Source organism: Pleurodeles waltl, chromosome 1_2 (assembly GCF_031143425.1).
Source record: "Pleurodeles waltl isolate 20211129_DDA chromosome 1_2, aPleWal1.hap1.20221129, whole genome shotgun sequence".
Lineage (NCBI taxonomy): Eukaryota > Metazoa > Chordata > Amphibia > Caudata > Salamandridae > Pleurodeles > Pleurodeles waltl.
In genome coordinates, this window is record NC_090437.1 from 974,224,579 (window position 1) to 974,237,239 (window position 12,661).

Below are 12,661 nucleotides of genomic sequence, written 5' to 3' on the forward strand. Positions count from 1 at the left end.
TAACAGACAGACAAGAATATGGTTTTGTCAATGGAAGCAGAAGTTCCAAATGTGCTGGCCCAGGTTGGAGAATCTCTGTTAGAACATTTGCCTTAGTTTTAATGGAGGGTAGCTGTAATTCTAGCATCTTAGCTGCCTTCCAAACCAGCACTACAAATAAGACAGTTCCACTGTTGGTGGCATTATGGAGAGTCAAGCTCTGTTTCAGGGAAGGGCTTGAGCCCATGGGTGTTTCTTAAAACTAGGTAGAAGGCATCATGAGGGAGGAACATGCCATCCCACCCCCTACCCATCATCATCATCAGTATGCTGGGATCTGCCACTGGCTCACAGTCAATGCAGAAAAGGGAGTAGAGCCTCTGCTTATAGTGGTAGAGGTGCCCTGTTATAGTCATGAAGTGTTATAACTGGTTGTGTTTTAGTTTTTTTGTAGCGTGCCATCAGACAAGTGCGAGTTGATGCTAGTTCCAAGTCTGACATTGGTGTAGGCACAAGATCATCAAATGGCACAGGCGAAGCTGGCAACAGCATCAGTGACTGGAGACAGCTGTAGATGATTGTACTAGCATAGGTAAGATTCAGTTACTGGAATAAAAAGGGGCAGAAGGTATCAGGGGAGGGGAGAGATACACCTGTAGTAACTTGACTGCAGCTTCTGAGGGACCCAGAGGCACATAACATGGAGCCAAAAGCACCCTAAAGATTTAAAGCATGGCCTCCTTCAAGGCCTTAATTTACTGAGGGGTCTGCAACTAGAAAAACTTGGTGGGCGTCAGGACCAGCTGAGGTATCTATTTTGTGGCCAGTACCTCAAAGAACTGCAACTCAAATCTAGCTTCACTTTCATGTGCTTGTGCTTTGGGCTTTGACTTACCGAATATTTTGAGTGGGAAGATAAGAGGTTCAGGTATGGCCTTTGAACCAGACTGTGCCTTAGAACGGCACTCGTGTGAAGATTGTGACTTCTTTCTATGCTCAGCTCCCATCTTTGAATTGCCTTTGGGTGCATTTGGGCACATTAGTCACACAACATGGAGTCATGGTCAGAGCCCAAGCACCTAAAGCACATCTCATGGGAATCCATCACCAACGGCTGCATGTGGCCCAGCTTAACGCCTGTTGTTTTTGAGAGGCTACATTTTCCCCTGGCACAGTTTGAAGAATGTTGATACTGTCACAGTACTGACATAGTCTGGAGCAGAGCTCCAGATCTGTGTCACAAAGAGCAGAAAGGAAAGAACTGATGTTGCTGTAATAAAAAAAAAAAGGGGGGGGTAAAGGGACCTTATATGCGGCTCTGCTATGTCACTTCCAGGGTGGTATGGAGTCGGTGTAGAGCTGCAACATACCACCTACTGATGCACGGGAGCACTGCTGAAAACGTCTCCAGATCCAGTGGGGCACTTGGGGAATACTTTAAATGTGAGGAATCTGCAGTTAAAACTATCCATCAGAATGTGTCAATCTACAGGGCTTAAAAACTAGGTTATCTTCAACTGAAACAACTCTCCCTTTTGCAGACAAATCCACAGTCATATTTTTCTCCAACTAACTGCCATGGCATTTGGTTATCTCCCATACTACAAGTGCTTTACTATGTTACGGATGTTGGCAATCTATAAAATACACTAGAGGGAGTACAAACTCCTCATTCAGGAAAGTGCAGATGGAGCTAGACTCCTCTAATGTAGGATCCGTCAGATCTTTGAAACGCCCAAAGTTTGCAGTTGAAATTATCTCAGAAAACTGAAAACCTACAGTGGGTACAAATGGAAAACTAGGCAGGCTCAATGAAGCCATGTCGAAACTGGAGACAAAGATTAATAAATGGAAGGACAACCCTCAACAACCGGGATTCATATTAAAAGTAGCCTTCAACGTTGGTTGGCGATCATGTCTGATCAGGGAACTTGTCAAAGCCAAAAGGATTCTGGAAGACTACACTGAATGGCTGGCGAACCACACAAGAGAACCCTCTTTATTAATCCTTTCTTTTTCTTTAGGATAGGGTTCACATCTCAAACAGTTTGTGAACAATTATTAGGATGCTATAGTATAGGCCACCTGGATATCCTGGAGGGCTACTGCAAAATATCTAAATACATGGAGAAACAACGTAGCAAATAACCCTATGATTATTGCCAAGCACAGAAATAAATTGATCAGGGGTCAGGTTAAAAACACAGAGAGAAAGAGATAAATCTGAGGATGATGAATTAGGTTTTTTAACCTCTGCAGTAAAGCCTTCTTTGCTTCACACAACAGAATACTTTAATGGTGGTAGCGCCTGGAGTTGGTCGGTTATGTGATTGGAATCAGACACTAGGGGAGAGAAAGAGATATGGGGCCCCTGACTGGGGAACCACCAGTGGAGAGCTTCGGAAAACATGATATTAAAGCCACAATCAACAGAAACTAAACTGTGGTACAAGTTTACACATTGTTAATCTTGGCAGGGTACCACATGTAGGAGCAAGGCAGCTGTGTAAGGGAGTAGCTAATGTGCAATGTAATTTTCATAATAAAAGGTAAAGAATACATATATGTGTATCTAGATAGACAGGCAGATGGATAGATATTGCATAACATATTATAGACATAACATTTCCAAAGACCCTACAGGCCAGCTAAGATAGTGCCATGCCAAATGTTCCTCCATCTGACACTAGGGCAAGTTCTTAGCTGAAAAAGATAGTTTTACTCACTCATTTAATGTGCTGATTTTTAGGGAGACCACGATGACCCATGTTACCTTCTGTCTTCCAGCACTCAGTGGAATAAAACATATATTTTTAAATGTCTAGAAATTGAGAACGTCCAAGTCTCTTCAATCTGTTCTCTCTAACACTATACTTTGGTTTGTATGGTAAACCTTTTGGAATAAAGAGTAGCTGTAGGAATTTGGCTCTGTTTATACTATCTCAAAGTGAGAGATAGTGTGCACAGAGTCCAAGGGTTCCCCTTAGAGATTGATAGTGGCAAAATTAGATAATACCAATGCTCTATTTTGTGGTAGTGTGGTCGAGCAGTAGGTTTATCAGAGGGTAGTGTTAAGTATTTGTTGTACACACACAGGCAATAAATGAGGAACACACAAAGACTTAACTCCAGGCCAATAGTTTTTATATAGAAAAATATATTTTCTTAATTTATTTTAGAACCACAAGTTTCAAGATTTGAAGTACATACATAAAATGCAAAGTACTCCACATAGGTAAGTAAGGAGCTTTGAATTAGAGCAGTAACATACACAGTTTTAGTTAAAATGGCAATAAGCTATTTTAAAAGTGGACACAGTGCAAAAATAAACAGTTCCTAGGGGAGGTTAAGTATTGGTTAGTTTTTCAGGTTTTAAAGGCACTTACAAGTTCAAGTTCCTGGGCATAGGCAGCCCACCGTTGGGGGTTCAAGGCACCCCCAAAGTCACTGCACCAGCAACACAGGGCCAGTCAGGTGCAGAGGTCAAAGGAGGGCCCAAAACACATAGGCACCAATGGAGAACAGGGGTGCTCTGGTTCCAGTCTGCCAACAGGTAAGTACCTGCGTCTTTAGAGGGCAGACCAGGGGGGTTTTGTAGAGCACTGTGGGTGTGGTGGGGGGTACAAGTAGGCACACAAAACACACCTTCAGCGGCGGCCAGGTGCAGTGTGCTTAGCAGGCGTCGGGTTTTCAATAGGGATCAATGGAGGGACCCGGGGGTCACTCTAGCGGTGCAGGCAGGGCACAGGGGGGCTTCTCGGGCCAGCCACCGACTGGGCTAGGCAGAGGGTCGCCTGATGGTCACTCCTGCACTGGAGTTTGGTTCCTTTTGGTACTGGGGGCTGCGGGTGCAGTGCTTGGTCCAGGCGTCGGGTTCTTTGTTCCAGGCAGTCGCATTCAGGGGGAGCCTCTGGATCCTCTCTGCATGCGTCGCTGTGGGAGTCCGGGGGGGTCGTCTCAGGTTACTCACGAGGTCACAGTCGCCTGGGAGTCCTCCCTGTAGTGTTGGTTCTCTGGAGCACGAACCGGGGGAGTTGGGTGCAGAGTGTGAAGTCTCACGCTTCCGGCAGGAAGAGTGAAGTCTTTGAAAGTTGCAAGAAAGTTGCAAAGTTGTTGCTGTTTTTTAACAGTGCCGCTGTTCTCTGGAGTTTCTTGGTCCTTCGGGTTCAGGGCAGTCCTCTGAGGCTTCGGAGGTCACTGGTCCCTGTCTGATGCGTCGCTGTGCAGGTTCTTTGAGTCTGGAGTCAGGCCGGTAGGGCTGGGGCCAAGTCAGTTGTCGTCTCCATTGTCTCTGAAGGGCTTTCAGGTCAGCAGTCCAACTTCTTTGTGTATGTTGAAGGAATTTGATTTCCTTGGTTCTGGGGTGCACCTAAATACTATATTTAGGAGTGTGTTTAAGTCAGGAGGGCAGTAGCCAATGGCTATTGTCCTGGAGGGTGGCTACACCCTCTTTATGCCTCCTCCCTGAGGGGAGGGGGGCACATCCCTAATTCTATTGGGGGAATCCTCCAATCTCAAGATGGAGGATTTCTAAAGGCAGGGGTCATCTGAGCTCAGGACACCTTAGGGGTTGTCCTGACTGGTGGGTGACGCCGCCTTGTTTTTCTAATCATTTCCTCCAGCCTTGCTGCCAAAAGTGGGGGCAGTGGCCAGAGGAGCAGGTATCTCCACTAGCTGGGATGCCCTGGAGTGCTGTAACAAAAAGCATGAGCCTTTGAGGCTCACCGCCAGGTGTTACAGTTTCTGCAGGGGGAGGTGAGAAGCACCTCCACCCAGTACAGGCTTTGTTCCTGGCCACAGAGTGACAAAAGCACTCTCCCTATGTGGCCAGAAACTCGTCTGGTTGTGGCAGGCTGGCAGAAACTGGTCAGCCTAGCACTAGGAGTCGGACTGGTATTCAGGGGGCATCTCTAAGATGCCCTCTGGGTGCATTTTAAAATAAATACCACACTGGCATCAGTGTGCATTTATTGTGCTGAGAAGTTTGATACCAAACTCCCCAGATTTCAGTGTAGCCAATATGGAACTGTGGAGTTCATGTTTGACAAACTCCCAGACCATATACTCTAGCTTTATGGCTACCCTGCACTTACAATGTCTAAGGTTTTGCTTAGACACTGTAGGGGTATAGTGCTCATGCACATATGCCCTCACCTGTGATACAGTGCACCCTGCCTTAGGGCTGTAAGGCCTGCTAGAGGGGTGACTTACCTATGCCACAGGCAGTGTGAGGTGGGCATGACACTCTGAGGGGAGTGCCATGTCGACTTAGTTATTTCCTCCCCACCAGCACACACAAGCTATGAGGCAGTGTGCATGTGCTGAGTGAGGGGTCCCCAGGGTGGCATAAGACATGCTGCAGCCCTTAGAGACGTTCCCTGGCATCAGGGCCCTTGGTACCATTTTGAAGGGACAGTTTAGGGAAAGAACACTGGTGCTGGGGCATGGTTGGCAGGGTCCCAACACACTTTCAATCATAACTGGCATCAACAAAAGGTCAGGGGGTAACCATGCCAAGGAGGCATTTCCTTACACTAGTAAACTTATACTAGTAAACATGCATACCAGAAAAGAGTTTGTCTAAAACAATGGTTAACTGAATGAGAAGGCTGGGACCGTAATCCCACAAGAGGGCAATTAGAAAAGAGATCTCTTGAATATAGTGACTCGTTTACACTTGCACTACTGCACTTGTGCAAAATGAGAACATGTAAACCGTTTATTTTGGTGCATTGCAATATGAATTCAAAAAAAGACCCGAAAATATAACATGGAAAAATCACTTTTTATTGGCAAAATAAACTGAAAACAAATTAATGTAATCTTTACATGCTAACAGAACAGATTTTAAGAGTCACTTTTTTAATACCAGAAAAAATTAAGTTTATCATCCATCCCTGCAACATCGGACAGAAATTTTAAGTTTTACCATAACTGTCCAGTAGTAGATGCAGTAAGCTAAAATCTCGCCTGGCTAATCTCCAGCCGCAGGATCGTTATCCTGCTCGGCAAGAGGCTCGCCACCTGTCTCTTTTCCTTCTTTGCTTCTTTTAGACTTTTTGTGTTTATGCCGCCTGTGGCCCTCTCCTTCTTCACTGTCATGTCGACGCCTGCTGGTACTTAGGAACAAAAAATAAAATAAGAGTGAGAAACAGGAAGAAAACATTTTGATACACTTACCGTGTACAATAGTCTCCTGTCTCTCATTATTAACCTATGGGTGTTTGCAAAGCATCAAAGAATGAAAGCTCCTTTATAGTGACTCAGTTAAATTGTTTAAATTGCATTTATATAGCATTTACTACCACTAACTAGTTACTCCTTATCTTATAGAGACTTCTAATTGCAGATTCCTTACCTTAGAATTTCCCCCAGGCATCAGTCTGGCTCTTGCGATTTTTCTTCAAGCTGTACCCTTGTGCGCCGTTAGGTGGCGTGGGTAGACGCTGTGGCTCTGGATCCAGACTGACACCGGGAGGATCCAGACTGACGCCTGGGGGAAATTCTAAGATAAGGAATCTGCAACTAGAATATTTCTCTACCAGATTATCTGTTACAGAAGGTAAGTAACTTGTTCATCAGCGCACTCCCTCCTCTCTTTGAGGGTACTAGCTGTTATACTGATTGACAAGAAACTGCTGCTATATTTGTACAATAGAGATGAGCATGCATGATGAACAAGTTACTTACTTTCACATACATTCTTTCTGATGAATGCTCTAACCACAGATCCCTCACATTTAAAATATCCCCTGGTGTCTGATTGGATATGTTCGATTTTTTTTAGCCTGCTCACCAGTAAATGATATCAAGAGGCTCTGCCTCGACTCTGCCCCACCCCCAGAAGTGACAACTGGAGCCGCATATAGGCTCCATCCAAGTGCATTGAAGTCAGTTTCCTTTTTAGGGTCGAGCCTGCGTTGCATGTGCTCGTGCATGCTTATCGCAGCAAGGCGCTTTTGTATTTAGAAAAGGGCTCGGAGCCCTGTCAACTTCACGTCAGTGTTTTTAATTGGTTCGTGGGCTTGCCTAATAAAATCTGCTTGCTTTCATTAGTCGAAGGCAAGCATACGTCATGCCTTTTCCGGTGGCTAGCCCTCCTCGAGCGCAGCGACCAAGTACAGAAAACATGCGAGGCTCGCTGTTTTCCATCGAGCTCGTGGACTTCTTTTTCTCTAATTTACGAGCACGATCTCGCTTGGCAGAAGTCGAGCGCTTTACATAGTTAATTTCACTTTTTCGGGTTGTGTACACAAATGCACTTTTGCCCGATAGGTGAAAAGTCGGGTTAGGAGTTTACAACGCGATCAACTCTAACATGAGCAAACGCGAGACCCGTTGCATTGTAAATGCTTGTTGATATTGTCTGCACCCTTCGGCACGGGACCCAAACACTAATTTTTTGGGGCAACATTACTGATCTCTAATTGGGAGCTTCTTCAATGAGAAACAGTCTATTCCAGAGAACTGGGGAAGAAGGGGGGGTTTGAGCACAGTGAGTCAACTGTGGTTAGCGTAGCTACCAGAATGAAAATGTCACTTACCCAGTGTACATCTGTTCGTGGCATCAGTCGCAGTAGATTCGCATGTTCTGCAATAGCTCGCCATCTGGTGTTGGGCCGGAGTGTTACAAGTTGTTTTTCTTCGAAGAAGTCTTTCGAGTCACGGGACCGAGTGACTCCTCCTTTTGTCTCCATTGCGCATGGGCGTCGACTCTATCCTCGATTGTTTTTCCCCGCAGAGGGTGAGGTAGGAGTTGAATTGTAGTAATAGTGCCCATGCAATGGAGTGACTAAGTATGCACCTATTTAAGGTTGAGATGATACATATATAAATAATTGAAGGTAACTTCCAAACTGCTACAGGCTCCCGGGGAGGCGGGTGGGCACATGCGAATCTACTGCGACTGATGCCACGAACAGATGTACACTGGGTAAGTGACATTTTCAGTTCGATGGCATCTGTCGCTGTAGATACGCATGTTCTGCATAGACTAGTAAGCAGTTATTTCCCCAAAAGCGGTGGATCAGCCTGTAGGAGTGGAAGTAGACTGAAATAATGTCCTTAATACGGCTTGACCTACTGTGGCTTGTTGTGCGGATAACACGTCTACACAGTAGTGCTTGGTGAATGTGTGAGGCGTAGACCATGTGGCTGCCTTACATATTTCTTGCATTGGGATGTTTCCTAGAAAGGCCATGGTAGCACCTTTCTTTCTGGTTGAGTGTGCCCTTGGTGTAATGGGCAGCTGTCGTTTAGCTTTAAGGTAGCAGATTTGGATGCATTTAACTATCCATCTGGCTATACCTTGTTTTGAAATTGGGTTTCCTGCGTGAGGTTTTTGAAATGCAATAAAGAGTTGTTTAGTCTTTCTGATGTTTTTTGTTCTGTCAATGTAATACATTAATGCTCTTTTGACATCTAATGTATGTAGTGCCCTTTCAGCTACGGTATCTGGCTGTGGAAAGAACACTGGAAGTTCCACTGTTTGATTTAGATGGAACGGTGAAATAACCTTTGGCAAAAATTTAGGATTGGTTCTTAGGACGACTTTATTTTTGTGTAGTTGTATAAAAGGTTCCTGTATAGTAAACGCCTGAATCTCGCTTACTTTTCTTAGGGAAGTAATGGCGATGAGAAATGCCACCTTCCAGGTTAGGAACTGTATGTCGCAGGAGTGCATGGGTTCAAAAGGTGGACCCATAAGTCTAGTTAGGACAACATTTAGGTTCCATGAAGGAACAGGTGGTGTTCTTGGTGGTATAATTCTCCTAAGGCCCTCCATGAATGCTTTAATGACTGGTATCCTATATAGGGAAGTTGAATAGGTAGTTTGCAGGTATGCAGATATTGCTGCAAGGTGAATCTTAATGGAAGAGAAAGCTAGGTTAGATTTTTGTAAGTGAAGCAAGTAACCCACTACCTGTTCTGGAGTTGTGTGTAATGGTTGTATTTGATTAATATGGCAGTAGCAAACAAACCTCTTCCATTTACTTGCATAGCAGTGCCTGGTGGATGGCCTTCTGGCTTGTTTTATGACTTCCATACATTCTTGGGTAAGTTGTAAGTGCCCGAATTCTAGGATTTCAGGAGCCAGATTGCTAGATTCAGCGATGCTGGATCTGGGTGCCTGACCTTTTGGTTGTGCTGTGTCAACAGATCTGGCCTGTTGGGCAATTTGATGCAGGGTAACACTGATAGGTCTAGCAGCGTTGTGTACCAGGGTTGCCTTGCCCAAGTTGGTGCTATCAATATGAGTTTGAGTTTGCTTTGACTGAGTTTGGTTACCAGGTAAGGAAGGAGAGGGAGAGGAGGAAAAGCGTAAGCAAATATCCCTGACCAGTTCATCCATAGGGCATTGCCTTGGGATTGTTTGTGTGGGTATCTGGATGCGAAGTTTTGGCATTTTGCGTTCTCCCTTGTTGCAAACAAGTCTATCTGAGGTGTTCCCCAGAGTTTGAAATAAGTGTTCAGAATTTGGGGGTGAATTTCCCATTCGTGGACCTGTTGGTGATCTCGAGAGAGATTGTCTGCGAGTTGATTTTGTATCCCTGGTATAAACTGTGCAATTAGGCGAATTTGGTTGTGAATTGCCCAATGCCAAATTTTTTGTGCTAGCAGGCTTAACTGCGTGGAGTGCGTCCCCCCCTGCTTGTTTAGATAATACATTGTTGTCATGTTGTCTGTTTTGACGAGAATGTATTTGTGAACTATTATTGGTTGGAAAGCTTTTAGTGCTTGAAAAACTGCTAGAAGTTCTAGGTGATTGATATGCAGTTTTGTTTGATGTACGTTCCATTGTCCTTGTATGCTGTGTTGATCGAGGTGTGCTCCCCACCCTGTCATGGAAGCATCTGTTGTTATTACGTATTGTGGCACTGGGTCTTGGAAAGGCCGCCCCTTGTTTAAATTTATGTTGTTCCACCACAGAAGCGAGAGGTAAGTTTGGCGGTCTATTAACACCAGATCTAGAAGGTGACCCTGTGCTTGAGACCACTGTGATGCTAGGCATTGTTGTAGGGGCCTCATGTGCAGTCTTGCGTTTGGGACAATGGCTATGCATGATGACATCATGCCTAGGAGTTGTAATACCATCTTTGCTTGTATCTTTTGTGTTGGATACATGCGTTGTATGATGGTGTTGAAATTTTGAATTCTTTGTGGACTTGGAGTGGCTACTCCTTTTGATGTGTCTATTATGGCTCCTAGGTATTGTTGTACCTTGCGTGGCAGAATTTTGGATTTTGTGAAATTGACGGTGAACCCTAGTTTGAAGAGGGTTTGTATGATATGATTTGTGTGATTTGAGCACTCTATTAACGAATGGGCCTTGATTAGCCAGTCGTCTAGATATGGGAACACATGTATCTGCTGCCTTCTTATGTGTGCTGCGACTACCGCTAGACATTTGGTAAAGACTCTTGGTGCGGTTGTTAATCCGAAAGGCAGTACCTTGAATTGGTAATGTATTCCTTTGAATACAAACCTTAGGTATTTCCTGTGCGATGGGTGTATTGGTATATGGAAATAAGCATCCTTGAGGTCTAAAGTGGCCATGTAATCGTGCAGCTTTAGCAATGGCAATACTTCTTGTAGTGTGACCATGTGGAAGTGGTCTGATTTGATGAAAGTGTTCACTACTCTGAGGTCTAGGATTGGTCTCAGTGTTTTGTCCTTCTTTGGTATCAGAAAGTACAGTGAGTAAACTCCTGTGTTTATTTGTGTGTTTGGCACTAATTCGATTGCATTCTTTTGCAATAGTGCCTGCACTTCTATCTCCAGGAGATTGGAATGGTGTGTTGTTAAATTTTGTGCTTTTGGTGGTATGTTTGGAGGGAATTGTAGAAATTCTATGCAATAACCATGTTGGATAATTGCTAGAACCCAAGTGTCTGTAGTGATTTTCTCCCATGCTCTGTAATAATGACCTATTCGTCCCCCCACTGGTGTTGTGTGGAGGGGGTGAGTGACATGTGAGTCACTGTTTAGTAGTAGGGGTTTTGGGGCTTTGGAATCTTCCTCTATTTCTAGAGAATTGCCCTCCTCTATATTGTCCCCGAAAACCTCCTCTATACTGTCCTTGGTAACTGGACGGTGTGGCTTGTGAGGTGCTGGCTTGTGTGCTTTGACCCCGAAACCCCCCTCGAAAGGGCGTTTTACGGAATGAGCTGTAATTCCCTCTGCTCTGCGGGGAGTAGAGTGCGCCCATGGCTTTGGCAGTGTCCGTATCTTTTTTCAGTTTCTCAATCGCTGTGTCCACTTCTGGACCGAACAGTTCTTTTTCATTAAAAGGCATATTGAGAACTGCTTGTTGAATCTCTGGCTTAAATCCAGACGTTCGGAGCCATGCATGCCTTCTGATAGTTACAGATGTATTAATTGTCCGTGCAGCTGTATCTGCAGCGTCCATGGAGGAGCGGATCTGGTTGTTGGAGATGGCCTGTCCCTCCTCAACCACTTGTTTTGCCCTATTTTGTAAGTCCTTGGGCAGATGTTCAATGAGATGTTGCATCTCGTCCCAGTGGGCTCTGTCATAGCGCGCAAGTAGTGCCTGGGAGTTCGCGATGCGCCACTGGTTTGCAGCTTGTGCTGCGACTCTTTTACCAGCTGCTTCAAACTTGCGGCTTTCTTTATCTGGGGGTGGTGCATCTCCAGATGTGTGAGAGTTGGCCCTTTTCCTAGCTGCTCCTACAACGACAGAGTCTGGTGGCAGCTGTGTAGTGATGAAAACCGGGTCCGTAGGAGGCGGCTTATACTTTTTTTCTACCCTTGGTGTGATTGCCCTACTTTTGACCGGCTCCTTAAAGATGTCTTTTGCGTGGCGGAGCATACCAGGGAGCATAGGCAGGCTTTGGTATGAGCTGTGGGTGGAGGAGAGTGTGTTGAATAAGAAATCATCCTCGACCTGTTCTGAGTGGAGGCTTACGTGGTGAAATTGTGCTGCTCTAGCCACCACTTGAGAGTACCCGGTGCTGTCTTCTGGTGGAGATGGCTTCGCAGGGTATGCCTCCGGACTGTTATCTGACACTGGGGCGTCGTATAGGTCCCATGCGTCCTGATCTTGGTCACCCTGGCTCATGGTGGTGTGAGCTGGGGAGTGTGATGGAGTTTGTGCTGGTGAAACGTCAATCACGGGCGGAGGTGAGGGTGGTGGTGTAACTCTTTTCACCACTTTTGGTTGTGGTGTTTGTTCCGTGTGGAACTCCAACCTCCTCTTTCTCCTAATGGGGGGAAGGGTGCTTATTTTTCCTGTCCCCTGCTGAATGAAGATACGCTTTTGCGTATGGTCCACATCAGTTGCTTGTAGCTCTTCCTCAAACCTATGCTTCTGCATTTGGGAGGTTAGCGAGTGCTCTTCTGTATAAGAGCCTGAAGCTGGGTCGCTTGCAGTTTGTTTCGGCATCGAAACTTTGTCTGCGTGTTTTTTCGGCTCCGAGGTGACTTTTTTCCTTTTCGGGGCCGAAACCTCTCGGCGTCGATCTGTTTCTGTGCCGCTGTCTCGGCGTCGAGCCGTGTCCACACCGGCATCTCGGTGTCGAGGCTTGTCTCCAGCACTTTCTCGGTCCCGAGAAGGCTGCGTGCCGGTGTCTCGACCGGAGTCGGACGATCTCGGACTGTTTGGGCCTTTTTCGGTGCCGATGGTCGGTCACCGAATTTATGGGTCGAGCCATGGCCTGGTGGC

The 12,661-nt window shown here is 45.7% G+C and overlaps 1 protein-coding gene across 6 annotated transcripts in view; it reads right to left on the minus strand.

Annotated features, from left to right (window-relative positions):
- Positions 1–5,745: 5,745 nt before the first annotated feature.
- The window catches only part of FIP1L1 (factor interacting with PAPOLA and CPSF1), a 510,903-nt gene continuing 503,987 nt past the window's right edge, over positions 5,746–12,661 (minus strand). For all 6 annotated transcript variants that reach the window (XM_069201295.1, XM_069201279.1, XM_069201288.1 and 3 more), the window contains one exon: positions 5,746–6,098. In XM_069201295.1, the coding sequence (XP_069057396.1) occupies positions 5,954–6,098 (145 nt within the window). In that variant the 3' untranslated portion in view covers positions 5,746–5,953. The remainder of the gene's footprint in view (positions 6,099–12,661) is intronic.